This window comes from Nanorana parkeri, unplaced genomic scaffold (genome assembly GCF_000935625.1).
Source record: "Nanorana parkeri isolate BGI_ZX_2015 unplaced genomic scaffold, ASM93562v1 scaffold399, whole genome shotgun sequence".
Classification (NCBI taxonomy): Eukaryota; Metazoa; Chordata; class Amphibia; order Anura; family Dicroglossidae; genus Nanorana; species Nanorana parkeri.
Window position 1 is genome coordinate 880891 of NW_017306667.1, and position 15709 is coordinate 896599.

General features: G+C 36.6%; 1 protein-coding gene across 2 annotated transcripts in view; it reads left to right on the plus strand.

Annotated features, from left to right (window-relative positions):
* NELL2 (neural EGFL like 2) overlaps positions 1 to 15709 on the plus strand; it is a 197077-nt gene that overhangs the window by 177212 nt on the left and 4156 nt on the right. For both annotated transcript variants that reach the window (XM_018559489.1, XM_018559490.1), the window contains exons 16-19: positions 3920 to 4060; positions 8198 to 8391; positions 8501 to 8677; positions 10146 to 10370. In XM_018559489.1, the coding sequence (XP_018414991.1) occupies positions 3920 to 4060; positions 8198 to 8391; positions 8501 to 8677; positions 10146 to 10370 (737 nt within the window). The remainder of the gene's footprint in view (positions 1 to 3919; positions 4061 to 8197; positions 8392 to 8500; positions 8678 to 10145; positions 10371 to 15709) is intronic.

Genomic DNA, 15709 nt, shown 5'->3' on the forward strand with positions numbered 1-15709 from the left:
CAACCAATGACATTGTAGCCCATATGTATATTTTTTGAACTTGCTTATGCCTGTTCCCAGCTGCAACTGTTATCATTAAACCTGCTAAATGAAGCTTCTGCCTGGTCCGATCCTGTGCTATTCTCCTTCAAGACAAAAGCAATTGGTTTGTTTTAATGCTTCTGTCTCCAACAGCATATATGCCACTAACCCCTTACGCCCCCCACTATTCTGTTTAGGTGTCAGGAATGAAGTAAATACTCCAGACCTCCAGGTAGGCAGGACCATGTAACCTTATCCCTTTCCTTTCATGTGACAGAGCTGGTGCTTGGTAATAGCAATAACAATTGTACATGGGAGATTGGGAGAGAGTCCTCCACCCTCTGTTAACTCCAGTGGCTTCGGGCTTTCTTTTCTCCTCCTGATAGCTGAATAGAAGGAGGGGGAATTTGACCATATTTGTGTCAGTAATTTCGAGATTTGAAAATACATGGTTGTTTTTACAGCTCTGGGTGAAAAAAAAAGATATATACAAAGTCCAAACCAAGTCCCAATCCAGTATACATAAGTACTGTATTAACAACAAATACTATATCTTACAATGTCTCAAAAAGCTAGGATGAATCTTAAAGGACTGCTGTCATTACAAGACGAAAATCCATTATCTGCGTATTTCTTCACTTGGTATTTTGTGTTATTGTCTTTACTGGTATAATGCATCATATATGCTTTTTTTTAGAACTTCGGGACCTACGCTATCTTCTTTTGATTCCCCCTATTGGAATCTATGCCTTCAGTGGCATTGATACCCTATAATAAGCTACAAGTACCAGTCATGCTTTTGGATAGGACACTAGCTAGCAACAGTGATGTTGAGCATCCTCCCACTTTGTTCTCCTCTCCACTCCTACAGAAACTATATTTTTTTTCTTGCTGGGAGTTTGAAAAAAGATTAGGAGTGCACATAATTTCCCTAAGAACATAATATTCTTAGAAGAATAGTAATAAAGCTTTAAAATAACAGTTATGCCATCACCTTAGTAGGACTGGATTTTATTTTGGTTATATGAATGCATAGCATCTGAATATACACAGTGCCTGATAATTATGATACATTTTTCCTAGATTTTTTTTCCCCTTGAATATAATGGTTTTACTTTCTACTATTGCAAATCATTTATGAGTAAGGTGTTCCCACTAGGTTATATTTCCAACAAAAAGCTTTCTGTATTCTATTTTTCAATAACATGTTCATTTCACATTGGTAAACATGAGATCAAAGTGCTTTCACAGCTGCTAAGAAACAGTTTGTTCGAATTTACCATAGTGTTGACACAAAAGGGATAAAAATGGGATTACCTAATTTAGCCATCAGTGCATGTATACCTGTAATGACATATTTAGCATTGCCAGTGCCCATAGGGATGGCAGCATTGTTGGAAGGCTTGTAGTTTCACTATGGAGTGAGAATGCTATGCTGACATAATCGGAAATCAGAAAACCAACGTGCATACTGAGAAATGGGGTTATAATAAAAAACAAAAATGGGGTTGCATCATTTACTGGTTTTCAGGGTGATAGATATCAGTGAAATCAGCCCAAACATTGGGCCTGTGTCATTGCTGGGATATCTAGATATATATATACAATGTACATATTGCTTTATTTACAAATTCATTTTTAAAATACCTGCTCCAAGTGTGATCTGCATAATTTAAACATCATGTCAGCCAATACTCATCTGCTTTGAACAACATGATGGATATGTTGGTAAAAGTCCTATGTTTTACTCCTGTAAAGGTCAATATGCTAAATTATTTAGTGCTCTTAATTTGTAAGCTCTTGTCTAGTCTCTTAATACAATTGTTTGCAATTTGTTCCTTTTAATAAGTAATATGTTGGCACTAAGTTAAGATAATGGGTAATAAGAGGGCTAGTTAACCCAAAACGAATATTTTTAACTAGGGGTAGCTGTTGATAGGTTTATTAACCTAACAACTTCACATTCATGTGTTTTGTTTTTTTTAGTCACATAATTAGAATAATTTTACTTCCATTTACGGTAGTTCACCTTTACCTAAAAGAGATTTTAAAAAACACTACAACCTTGCTGAGTAAATAATATGTATCCATGTAGAATATAAAAGAATCATCTAGTCACCTTGATGCTCGGTGGATTATTGTAAAAAGCATTGAGCACTTGTTACCAAATTGTACCAATTGTACTAGTACATTAAGATGTTTTGGAAGTCCTTCTTTTATGTTTGATTTGTAAATGGTTTGTTTGGGGTATGTCACCGTAGTGTGCATGCAAGTAGAAGCACGCGCATAATGTTTTAATTGTTATTCATACTATACAGTTCATTTTTCTGAGTGCTTAGAAAGAAATTAAAAAACACGGTTCAGAGAGGGCAATCAGTAAAGTGCTGACACAACCACTTTCAAAATTGAAAGCGGATAACTGTATAGCCCTATTAGTATCCTTTGCACTGTACTTCAGTTTAATGTTTTCATTTTGAAAAGCTTTTCATGTTAAGTCCACTGTTTTTTATAAGCAATTATTTTACCATATCTAAATTGAAGCTGTTTAAGTCATTTTCATAATGATACATTAAAATGGCTAGACATTAGAATTTTACTCTATTTCCTTTAAGAATGCACTGTCAAATAAGAACTGCGTGCACATGGAAATTCTTAAGATGTAATTTTGTAGGCCTGACAGTGTATTTAAAGAAAATGCATATATTGATTGCAGACAGCTAATAGGAAACATTTACTTGGTGTCTGAAGTCTTCTTTATTACTTACGTAGAAAAATGTTTTCAGTGACCTTTTGCCTAGAATTTAGCTGGTTGTCTTTATCTGAGCTGTTTGGAAATAATGACAAATAGAGATAGGTGCACTCAGGTTTATAAAGGCAATTATCTTAGGTTAGGCTGTGTAGGCCATTTACACCCATGGATCTTTTTCTGAGATGGCCAGCAATGGCCCCTTCTCGTCCATGCAATAACTCATCCTTGTCTCATCACTAACAGACTCTAACTTAGTAGCTATGGTTGTCTAGACCAAACATAAATTATAAGTGTAAACCAAAGAAGGGTATGGGGGGTAGGCTGGCAGAAGTTGGTAAAACCAGGTGGTTGAAATGGAGAAACTGACCAAAGCTGCAGCAGCTGAATTTTCATTCTAGAGATTGGAGAAGCAGTAATAATCATGTTTGTAAAGGCGAATCTCACTTAATCCACCAATCCACATACAGAGTAGGATGCTCCTAGTGCCAATAACAGGCATCTATTTGTTGGATGGGAATGTGTAGGTTTGATGTTTACAGTTTTAAAGGTCACGTGGCATTAATGTCGTCCTTCTGTCACAACAGATATTAGCAGTAGGGAAGCATTAGTTCCGTCGAGAAATGCGTGCCTTTATTGGGGAGTTTTCCTTTCACTTGCTGCACTGGTAACAACAAGGGTATGGCTATAAGCTGAACTGCCGCTTTCATTCTTTGGAGTGCTTTCTGTATATATTGCTATAGAAAATCCAGTTGCAAGTCAGTGACACTGTCATCACCTCTTAGTGCATTGTCCAAAGGTGTATATAGAGCGCATTCCATAGATGTGAAATAGTAAATTCAGCCCACAGCTGTTCCCTGGGTGTGATTGGGGCAGGCAGCAACAGGAGCAAAAATAGCAACAAAAACCTGACAGTATCTAATCCTTCCCTGCCCTAAAACTAAAAATAGGATTGTTCTGGAATCCACTAATTGTTGAAGGCAACTAAATAATTTTTAAAACTCTGAAAATATGTGTATATTGATAAACATTTGGCACAGTGGAGAAAACGTCACCCCACTCGTAGCAAGTGGCACAAAGACGTATGATATAGCATGGAATGTTTTTTTCTTCAAACGCTTTTCAGTTTTTTTTTGTGCTTGTCTTTATTAGACATTGATGAATGCGCTGAAGGATTTGTTCAGTGTGACAGCCGTGCTAACTGCATTAACCTACCAGGCTGGTACCACTGTGAATGCAGAGATGGCTACCATGACAATGGGATGTTCTCCTTGGGTGGAGAGTCATGTGAAGGTCAGTATTCACATTACAGTTACTTCAAGGGTTTACTTGGGATAATGTTAAAGGCACAAATACACTATTAGCATACTTTTCCTCTGTGTGGAATGTTTTAATTCATACGGATCATAATAAATGAACCTGAAAATGTATTTGTTTGCAATCAGTCTGTTCTGTAAAACTAAAAGTAAAATACAGTTATATTGTGTACTTTTAGCTGTACATTAGTCCAAGGTGTTCTTTCCATATAGGAAAGAGAGAGATAGGATTAGAGAAAAAAATTCATTATTTCAGCCCAGGGAATGTTTCCTCCGCTCTGCAAACTGAAATAAATAAAGGCTGAGTAGCAATGTGGAGTGCTTCTATCTGAAGTACAAATTATATTCTTTCTGGTGATGAATAGGCCTCTAAGAATATAAAATGAATTACAACGGGCATCCAGCTAAACGCAATACTATCTTCTAAAGCCAGTAACTGTGCAGCAGGATCCTGAAATAAATAAACATACAAAAAAGAAAATGAAAACAGCTTGCCATCCAGGAAATGGTTTCCTGTAGATTATCATGCAGAAGTAGAACAACTATAACAAATGTAATCCATACGCAGTTGCATTAATTAGAAACCGCAGCTGTCGTTTGTTTAGTGCTGTTTAAAAAAATGAAAGCTGTAGCCAGAGTGATAGCTGTGGGGAACAGCAACTTTACCTTTCCTTATACAATGTTTTTTTCCTTTACACATACGTCTCATCAGGCTTATTTGGTAAAGCAGCTAAAGAGGCAGCTTTAATATGCAAAGTGTTGTGACCTAAAATAAATGTATAATAAATTAAAGTAGACTATAAAGTTGCTAGAGGTTGATAAACTTGACATATTACAAGTTCGCTTTGCACTACTTTACTGAAAAAGGGCTTATTCCCACAGACGCAAATATAGGAGTATGGGCATACAGCAGAAAATATGCTTTTATTTGCAGTGCCTGGGAGCCACAGCTGTTGTGTATTTGGAAGCTTACACCCATATTCATGCATGTGGAAATGCTGGTACTTGCATTTACATGTGCACAAATGCTTAAAGTATTTTATCCATACAATCCTATGGACACAAATACTCAACAACTGGGGCACGGCACCCATGCTTGGCAAATACAGGCACATTTTCTGCTATATGACCATACACCTGTATTTGCATCCATGGGAATGAGCCATTGACCAACATGTATTTGATACATACTGTGTATTCAGTATAGATCTATCTTTGTCAGCTTAAGATGTGATTAGATCCAGCAACCCTGGTTCTGTTTTACAGCCTACAGTATGAGAGTTACTAGGCAACCAAAATCATTTTCTTATTCTATTACCTATCTACAGTACTTTAATCATAGAAAGCTAATGTATCCACATTTAAATTCACAATAACTACATTAAAATCAGACCCTAAAAGGTTTTTTTTTTCCTCATAAATATGTGCTTTTTCCAGGTAAACAAAACAAACACCTGAAAACTTTAACTTCCTACAATTCTATTTAATACCGAGTTCCTGAGTACTAATGTTTTTATTGGAGTAACCTAGAACAACCAACCAGAATGTACTCTTATGGAGTCAGGCCAGTGAAGAGGCAGCCATGTCAAATCACCCTAAAATTCAGGGAGTACCCCTGTTTTTTTTTTTTACCCATCTCACCTTGCACACTGCATGATGTGCAAATTACCCTTGATGCTTCCTCTTCGCCAAATACCTGAACTGGCCCTATATTTTGTGACACATTCATAATGTATTCATATGTGTAAAATGCAGTTAATGTGTGTTTTGCTGTCTTGATTATTTTTTTATTTAAAAGGTTGACAACATTAGCTTATAGACATTACATAGTACTACTTCTTTTGTTATACACACAGCACAGATTTCTCTATTTTCACTCTTTATACATAAATATCACACAGTGTCCCTTCATGTCTTCTGTTTGCTGGATGTATTTTTTTCCTACTCTGAATGGATGCCGCACAGCAGTACTTCTCTTGTTTGTGTGCTAGTGAGTATAATGCTCAGTATATTCTGAACATAGAAACACAATTTGAAACTGTGGCAGGATGATTTTGCAGCTTGAGTCCTCAAGTTACACAAGGAATCAGTAGGTGATTCAGCCTCTCAGACTGCACCTAGAAGTCAAATTTCTGGGGCTTAAAGCTTTAACCAGCAGATATTAAAATAATAAAGAGACATCAAGGGAAAATTTACTTTGTAAAGAATCACTTTGAAAATCATTAAAATTGGGGATTTGCTTGCATATGGTAAGCAAATTTTCAGTTTCTGAAGTTTATTTTCGCTTAACTTAAATATTAAGGTGAAGATATGATGAGTGGAATAAAGCAATCGTGCACAAATTACCTTTTTTTTTATTTTCGTTTAGTTTAGCCTTATTCACCAAGCTAAGTAAAATTCTGTTTGTGATCATGCTTTGCTCCTTCAGTAAATTAACTGTCTTAGGTATTTGTGGAACAGTGGGAGAGATTATAGAAATGCTATAGTGATGTCAAAACTATACAGTTTTCATGTAAAATAAAGTATTGGCAAATGCATACATTAGAAATGTGCAAGTCTATGAAATAGCTTATCTGAAAATGTGATTTTTATAAAAGTACTCTATCTTGTACCCTGTTTTACAAAAACATCTAACATTTCAGCAGTCAAATAATGTCAAGTTATTATATTTATTTTGCTACCATTTCTTTTATTGGATTTTAGTACTGCGCATTGGTTGTTTAACACTGATAGAATTGCAAAGTCATATGACCACTGATTCATTTATCTGCTGTTGTAAATTTTATGTGTCCTGACTTCTGTAATCAGATGTCAAACTCACAGAATTTACTGTGAAGTGCAACGATTCAATTAAATAGATTTACTGGTTTTCCCTTATGTAAATGTTAAGATGGTTTATATTGATTGGTTTAACCTCACTGAGCCTGTTTATTCAGCACAAGCTTGGGAGGCTTACATATTTTATGGGTAATTCATGGTGCAACCACTGGCTTTAGAGTAAATATGTACTAAGAGACATACATTGGTTTCCATTTCTAAACTCCTTCTGGAATTGCCATTTTCTTGTCTGCCAGCATCTGCCTCTAGTACTTTCGGTGTCACTGACCCAGGTCATTTACAGTATCTAGCAGCTAAATCATCAGTCTAAATTTTCACGCACAAAAAAACACACACACACACACATAGGTGGAACTTGATGGACCTGTATCTTTATTCAACCTTAACTATGTAACTATGTATGTAAATTTCTGATCTGTATACTTGTTCTATGTCACAGACTTAGAATGCATTGAGGTTAACAGGTCAATATTGCAACCAAGCAAGTAGCATTTACAAAAGAAAACAAGCAGCAGTAGCAACTCCCATGTTCCCCTTGGGAAAGCTTTTCTTTAGGAATGATGTGCTTGTCTGGCTTACATACTTTATGTGGTAACCTTACTTATGTTACTCATTTTGAGCCAAACCTGCTTTGTTACAGTACAGATGAGCAGTCAAACATTTCTAAATGTATTCTGTTCAGTAGTCCCACTGTTATGATTGGATTATTCTAACTTTAAAAATCTTGGTAGTTCAAGCAAAACTCTTCATAAATCACCACACCAACTGAAAATGCACAGGTGTGAATGGGATGTTTGTTAGTTGTCAGTACCATGGACAGGGACTAAACCAGCATTAGTTGTGCATGTGGTTATTACAGAGTTCATCTGCAACATGACCAAGCTAAATTTGTTTGGGTTAAGAAACCCAACAGATCTGTCCTCCAAAGCGTCCTCCCAAGAGGTTTTATCATGGTTTTTAAGCTAATTTTGTAATGAATACATTCTTTTTATAGGAAATATTTAAAAAAAAAGATGTTGGCCATCCAAATACTGTAGATTTTAACTGACATGCAAATTTTTTGTGCATTCAAAATTCTGCTGCCAGAATATCAGTGGCTGACTTTAACTTTGACTTTGGAAATAAATTTGGCTGAACAACAAGAATATATAACATTGCAACTGTATTTTTTTTTACATAATTTATGCATTTGTGTTTTAGCTTTTTGGCTCTTTATATCTTTTGAATATTGAACTTTGGCAGAATGAATATGATTTGTTTCTCATATTTTCTGCAGATATTGATGAATGTTTAACTGGAAGACACAGCTGCAGTAACGATACTGTTTGCTTCAATTTGGATGGTGGGTATGACTGCCGCTGTCCACATGGAAAAAACTGTTCTGGTGATTGTATACATGAAGGCAAGATTAAGCACAATGGGCAAATCTGGGTGCTGGATAATGATCGGTGCTCGGTGTGTTCTTGTCAGGTCAGTTTTGTTTTTTCAAAGAATTCCACATTTCACAACATAGTGATATCAGATTTTATTTGTTATGTATACATATAATTAGATAAATAATGCTGTATACTTTCCACAGGTTGGGCTGGTAATGTGTCGTCGCATGGTTTGTGATTGCGAAAACCCAACTGTTGACTTGTTTTGCTGTCCTGAATGCGATCCACGACTCAGCAGTCAGTGCCTGCATCAAAATGGAGACATTACCTATAAAAGTGGAGAAACCTGGGTACAAAACTGTCAGCAGTGCAGATGTTTGGTGCGTACCTGTGTATATATAGCAATGTCGTTACACTAATCTGGTTACATGAGAATAGTGTTCCACTTTATAATAAATGTTTCTATTGTAAATTCAAAATTTACAAAAAAGAAATGGCATATTCCTTGTCTGGTTATCATTTGAAACTCCCAGGCACCTCCAACATTTTATATTCCATTTTTGTTTCAAACATGGCATTTTTTAAAGAAATAAAGCATTAGTATATTTTATATTTATAAATGGTAGCAGGATATAGTAAACAGTCTGAAAGAGTCCTGAATGTAAATTTGGGCTAACAAAGTAAAACAAGGTAGCGGCATAGAACTATAATTATATAAATAAATAACTCCTACTGACAGCTGCATGTAAACAAGGTGGAAGAATGCTTGTACTGACGTAATTTACCTTATATAGTGACATACTCATATTAGGTAAATGCAATATACCTAATATAGGCATGTAGCCATATAAGTTCAATGATGCCAGTGCAGGTGGGGAATTATTTTCCTGCAACTGATTTGTTGGCACAGAAAGAGCTTCCTACTGTGTTTGGGGTAGCTTCTTCTGTGTTTGGAGGAGCTCAGGTTTGGAATAGGTTCAGTCTGAACCTGAACTCATCCCTAGTAATAAATTAGCCATAACATCTGCAGACTGTTTTATATGCCTAGTTTAGGTGTTGTCTACAACATGCACTGTAATCCTAAACAGTAAATGTATCTATAGCCAAAATATTTTTTTAAATTTGAATAGAGTAGCGACGGTTTGAAACCAGTTTTTTTTTGCCAACTGTTTCTTATTACTGAGATTTCCCATAACTTCCTGTTATGCAGACTCAATAGAAAAGGAGAGGATATCTTCCCAATGGAACAAGTGTCCCTTATTGGAAGATTTCCTCTCTTTTCTTGTTCTGATAGCAACTCAAAATTTTGAATGTCCCCTGATTTTCACTTATGACTACCCCTATCCTTTTTGCAGATAGCTATCCCATCTATAAAACTCACACTCCTCTGTTACATATATTTTGGGCTCTTAATTTGCATCCCTAGCTGCCACTGTACCAAACACTAAGGTTCCTACTCCTCCTGATCCTAGACATGGGACATTCATTTTGTCTCTGTTTTCATTGTTTCTTATATGAGTACTTGTAACACTAACCATAGCTACATGTTATCTAGGAAGCAGTTTGTTTTATTCCTCTTCTTCAGATTTGTCCCCAGGTTACTAATTATCCTACATGGGTTTGATCTTGGATACATGTTATTTGAATTCTCACCCCCTTTCTACTAATTATTTTCTTTATTGATACAATGTTTGATGAAAATGTTCAATAAAATACTTTGAAAGAAAGAAAAATCAAAGAAATGGTATGTGGTATAACCTGCTATTACATAAGTTTAGTAGTTCAACCTCAAATGCTGATAAACTAACAAATCAAAATAAGTTTTGTTTTGTTTTTTGTATATTTCAGCAAGGAGAAGTTGATTGCTGGCCTCTGCCTTGCCCAGAAGTTGACTGTGAATTTAGTGTTGTTCCTGAGAGTGAATGCTGTCCACGATGCATTAACGACCCGTGTCAAGCTGACATAATACGCAATGATATCACAAAGACTTGTGTTGACGAAACCAATGTGGTACGCTTTACAGGATCTTCTTGGATTAAGCACAGCACAGAATGCACTCTCTGTCAGTGCAAGGTAAAATAACAGATGATTTTTGTTTATAACATATTGCCTGCACAAATTTCTTATCTGAGATTAAAACTACAAGGCTGGATTTAAGGTGGCTATACACTAGTAGATTTTCAAAGGATCTTTCGTTTGACTTTCTATTAGTTGATGTGGTCAAATCAATCATCGATTTCAACCATAGTGATAAAAAAGGTTCAAGGAGCAGGCTGAAACTTTTTTCTCGAACAAAAGAAAATCTAACAATGAATGTGGTTTTTGTTCGGGAAACTCCATGCATTCCAAAATCGAACGTTAAAATAAACAACATTTTGTTCGACATTCGTCAGTCTCTGATGGCATTTTCAGGTGGTAAAGATCTTTTGTTGGTAAAGAAAGATCTTTTGTTTGGAAATCTACTAGTGTATGGCCAGCTTTACACTGTTCAATGTGCATGCAGGTAATGCACATCTGAAGGTGTGAATGGGCCCTAAGAGTTTCCCTTCATCTTTCACATTAAACTGCAGCACACAGGTGTGTACCAGCCACATAGGAAATAATGGGATTTCTACTTGACATACTTTTTTTTTATCAGCAAATTGCAAGGGTTTGGCTGCAACAAAACAGACAATGTGAACAGGATGTGTTCTGTATACCAAAGGGTCAGTGAACCCAAAAATCAATTATGAGTAGATGCTTGGGATTTAAAATGCAAACATATATTTCTGCGTTTCTGAGTGGCAATATCTCTGCCTCTCGGTACATCTGATGGGGTGTCAATCTTGCTTTAGGATTTTTTTTTAGTTAGGCCCACAACATGGGTGGGAACACCCAAGATTTCATTGGAAAACCACAAATTCCAAGGGGGGCTGGGACAGAGCTGGAAACTCTGAGCTTAAGAGAAGAATGTCTTTTAAACACACTTCATTGGTGCAATATGCCCATGACCATTTCAATTGTTTTTCCTTTCAATATAATATTAATATACAATATATTACCTTCTCAACCCTGTGTTCAGTAGACATTATGCAGAACAGTTGCCTCTGGGGTTTGTAAATAATGTTATTACTGGCCATGTTAAAACCTCTATTCTAGACCATCCTGACTGGAGTTTTCTAATATCAGTCTGCTAACATCATGTGAGGATTCATATCTATGCATATTATTCAGGAAGGCATAGGAAATGGTGCCACTACTATATAAAATGTATTTTAGGCTGTAAAGGAAGGAGTTTTAAGTAAGGGAGATATTATGAAATCCCTGTAGCAAGATGCCACACATAGTGTAGGTGTTGCTCCCTTTAAAAATAGGATTATTTTTGTCATAGAAGGTTGCAGGAAACGTGTTTCTCTTGTTTGTATAAACAGGTTTCCGGCACAGGAGACAGCACTGGCTTTTCCAGGGCTGGCTGCACACAAATTGTCATTTTGAATATGTCTTTTATCGGATGTTCTTCTAGAACTCAGAGCTGTCAGCCAGTTATGTCATATTGTAGCTTTAGGAAATGTGCATCTCAAATGTCTTTTGAAACATCACATAAAATGTTACATTAAACAAACAGATTTCCAGGAAACCGTATAGAAAGTCACCATTGGAAGAAATGTGTGCTGAATGTGTGTCTTAAAATGTCTATGCCATAAAAGTGTTTTGTTCATAAATATTCATTTAAATAGCACTGTAGGTGATTCTGGGCACAGCTTTCTTGCTCTTTCAAGCTTACAGTCTAATTTTATTTTATTTATTCATTTTGTTTTGGTGGCTGAGACCTAGTGAGATAAATTAACTATTTTGCTTACATTGGGTCTCTGTGTGTCAGTGTAATGCCGTTAATGGCATCAAAGGGCCTGTAAAATTAAAGCACCTCTCAACATTACCAAAACCCCCTATTGCACCTATGTTTGAAAACTTCCTCTTATACATACAGTACATTATATCCAGATCCCCCCCCCCATCCCAGGGACATACAAGGGTCCTCTTCTTCCTGCAGCAGTGAGCAATCAATACTGCTGAAATATGGCATCTGCACTGTTTTCTGCAGAATTCTACTGTGAGCCTAGGCCAACATAATGTGGCAACCCCTGGGGATGCATCCATAACAGTCTGAGCTCACAGGAAGTGTGTTCAATAATGCTGGCTGTCTTTAAACCTGTAAGAGGCACATGGGGACAGTGCCACAATGAAGGAGAATATCACAGGTAAAGTTGCATTTTGTATATTAATAATTGTTGAGCAATTTATTATGAAAAATGTAAACTGCACTTCTACTTTAATGATACCTTTGTATAAAAGAATAGTGTAGGTATATTTCACTCAACACATAAAAATTTTGCATCTTGACACTCATAATATGGTGCATGAACAGAGCGCTGAATTTGATCCTGTGAAGATGCAACCCTGGCACCACTCACCATCGTTCTCAGAGAGGAAGCTTGCACAGCAACGAATTGTGTGATTAGAAGCGGTACACACTGTAAAAAGTCTGATAATTCTGGTTCAAGTCATTTAAAAATGTCAGAATCATAGGAATGTTTAATGGTTTGGAGGTAAACTGAATGGCTGTTCTGATTTTAGTACTATTGCAATGTGTATTGGGTAAAATTAGCAGCCAAGTTTACTTTATTCTTGACTTTGCTTTCAGAATGAAATCATTTCAGAATCATCCCTGCCAGTGGTTTGTCTGAACTGCTTCCACAATGTGTTTTTGAGCTTTAAATTGCCCAAGTATTTTAATGCATCCCTTATTTTAAACTAAAAACAAGACTGCATGACCCAAGTCTTCTAAAGGATACCAAACAAGCATGGCTGATATGAAGGCTGATGTCTCAGCCTGTATGTCATCTGTGCCAGCAGGCCTCTTGCTATGCTTATACTCACCATATGCCATTAAGTAGCAGATATGTGCTTCAGTAGTGGGACCCACCTCAGAACATCAAGTTGGTGCTGATTGGCACTAATCTTTTCCTCATCCTCACTTACCCAGGAAGGTGGTGCAGGAGTATAATGCTACAATCATTTGTAAATGTAAGTACATCTCTTGTTGACATTTGTTAACATATCTGAACAGCCAAACATTCACCTTTTCCAGTTCAGTCGGTAGGTGGGGGGGGCTACAGCATGCAAGCTCATACTGGAGCCAGGAAATTGCTTGAAGCTAGAGGGTCATAGCTGAAGGCATGACTGGATAACGTCATGGCCGGCTCCACCCAGTTGTTGTTTAATGACAGCTTAGCATCCGCAGGTCATGTGAGATCGCTGATCTGCCATTATAGCTGTCATTTGGCTCAGATGAGCCGAAGTATATGCGTTCAGTTCCGGTGAGTTGCTCAGCTGCCTTTGGCTGCTGTACGGGCTATTGTGAATAGCCCCACAGCAGCTCTTCAGTTCGACTGAAACAAAGAGCTCTGGGAGCCGAGGTGAGGCGAAGGATCAGCCGAAGCTACGGCTGGACCCTTCGGCTCCTTAGGTAATTACCCTCTAGGTCTTTTTACCTAATAATTAAGAGTTGGGAACTGTGGACAAAGAGAAAAAAAACCTATTAAATATCTTATTTAGCTCTGTGTATACAAAAGAATTTGATGGTGCTTATCTACAATATAAGGATGGTATTAACACAATCTCATGTGCACCACTGTGGCTCAAAATTAATAAGGTCCAGAAATAATTGTATATACAGTTAATGTGAATAATGCACCTGGACAGATGGCTTATAAGCACGAGTCCCTTAGGGATTCAGTTACATTTTTTCTAAGCCATTGTTTATCATTTTTAATGACCTTTTAATCACTGGTTTGGTACCAATGGATTGAGACAAACGGCAAATATTGTACCTATTTTAAAAAGTGAGCAAAGTCTTCACCTAGTAACTGTAAGTGTATCTTCTATTTATCGGGAAGATATTTGAAAGATAGGTAGGACTACATGCAACAGTATATTCTAGAGAATAAAACACATAAGCAATAGTCACCATGGATTTAGGAAAGGCAACAGCTGTCAATCATATCTACCTTCCTTTTGAGAGAAAATAAGCAAAAAGACAAAAGGGTGGCTGTCAATTTAGTATTTTGGGCCTCCTAAAGCATCTGACATTATGACATAACTGACCATAAGAGAGCTTTGGGGGGATGGACATGCTTGAATTATACTGCACTATATCTACAGTATATCTACTGATTGTTTTTGCAGGAGATACATTCTGCTTGTACAGAATTTTATATAGCTTGAATCTCCAATTTTTGACCAGTTTGCTTTTAATGTCCAACATTTCATGAGCATTTGAAAACTGAAGTATAACACACCCTACACTTTGCTGTAGAACACCACCTCCTTGTTAACAATATGTGACAGAAAGCTTTACAAACTGTCATGCCATGTATCTCCAGCTCAGAGAGAGAGACACTTTAGTAGTGTACATTTGCCAATAATTGCTCTGGCTGCACGTTGCTGATAGAACTCATTTTAAAATCCTTGTTACTGCCAGTAAAACCTTCAATACTATTGTACCTACATATCTTTCTCTGTCTATTTACATTCCTACCCAGACTTTTTACCTGCCGGCAATCTAACCAGTTTTAGATCTTAAAGTAACCTTTAACCAATACACATATACAAATGCAATGTGGAGCTCTGTTTCTAAATAAATTGACATGTTTTGCTTAACACAACATTAGGATATGTCCCTTTGGGTTAGTTATATTCTTTTTAACTTCTCAGACATAAGGTACATGGCAGCCCTACCTACATCAGAGTCTCCTTTTAGCAGAAACAGTAGGTACACTGAGCGGCTTCTGATTTCACAAGATGCAAATCTTTTAGCATTTCTGAAATCTACTAAGATTTCTTCAGGTCAGGGTTATTTTTATTAATAAAGCAAGTCTAATCCCCCAAAAAACTACTAGCTGGGTGCCTGCACTTTATACCAGACAGTTTTTTTGTATTTATTTTCAAGGAACATTTGCTTTGAGCAATATTGATGCTTTACACCTTGAATGCACTTACAATCTAACGGGTTAGTTTCAAATTGATATAATATATGCACATTACTTTAATGGGTGACCACACTGGCCAATAGGAGCGTGTGGTGTGCAAACTTCAACACTTCCAGGAAGTATCAGAATGGCCTGGCATTCAAAAACAGCAGTTGGGCTTAGGGTCTGTTGCAGGTATGTGTAGATACCTCTGTCATTTATACCTATATAAGGCTTTAGTTTTATATAACAGAATTGAATTAAGTGATATTGGATGGCAAACACTAGAAGTATCTACAGTCTAGCTAGAAAGATCCTATATATATACAATATATTTGTTTTTATAATAAGTGCACGTTTAATTTTCATTGTACAGTTGTGTTGCATTTATAGTGTGTGTGTATA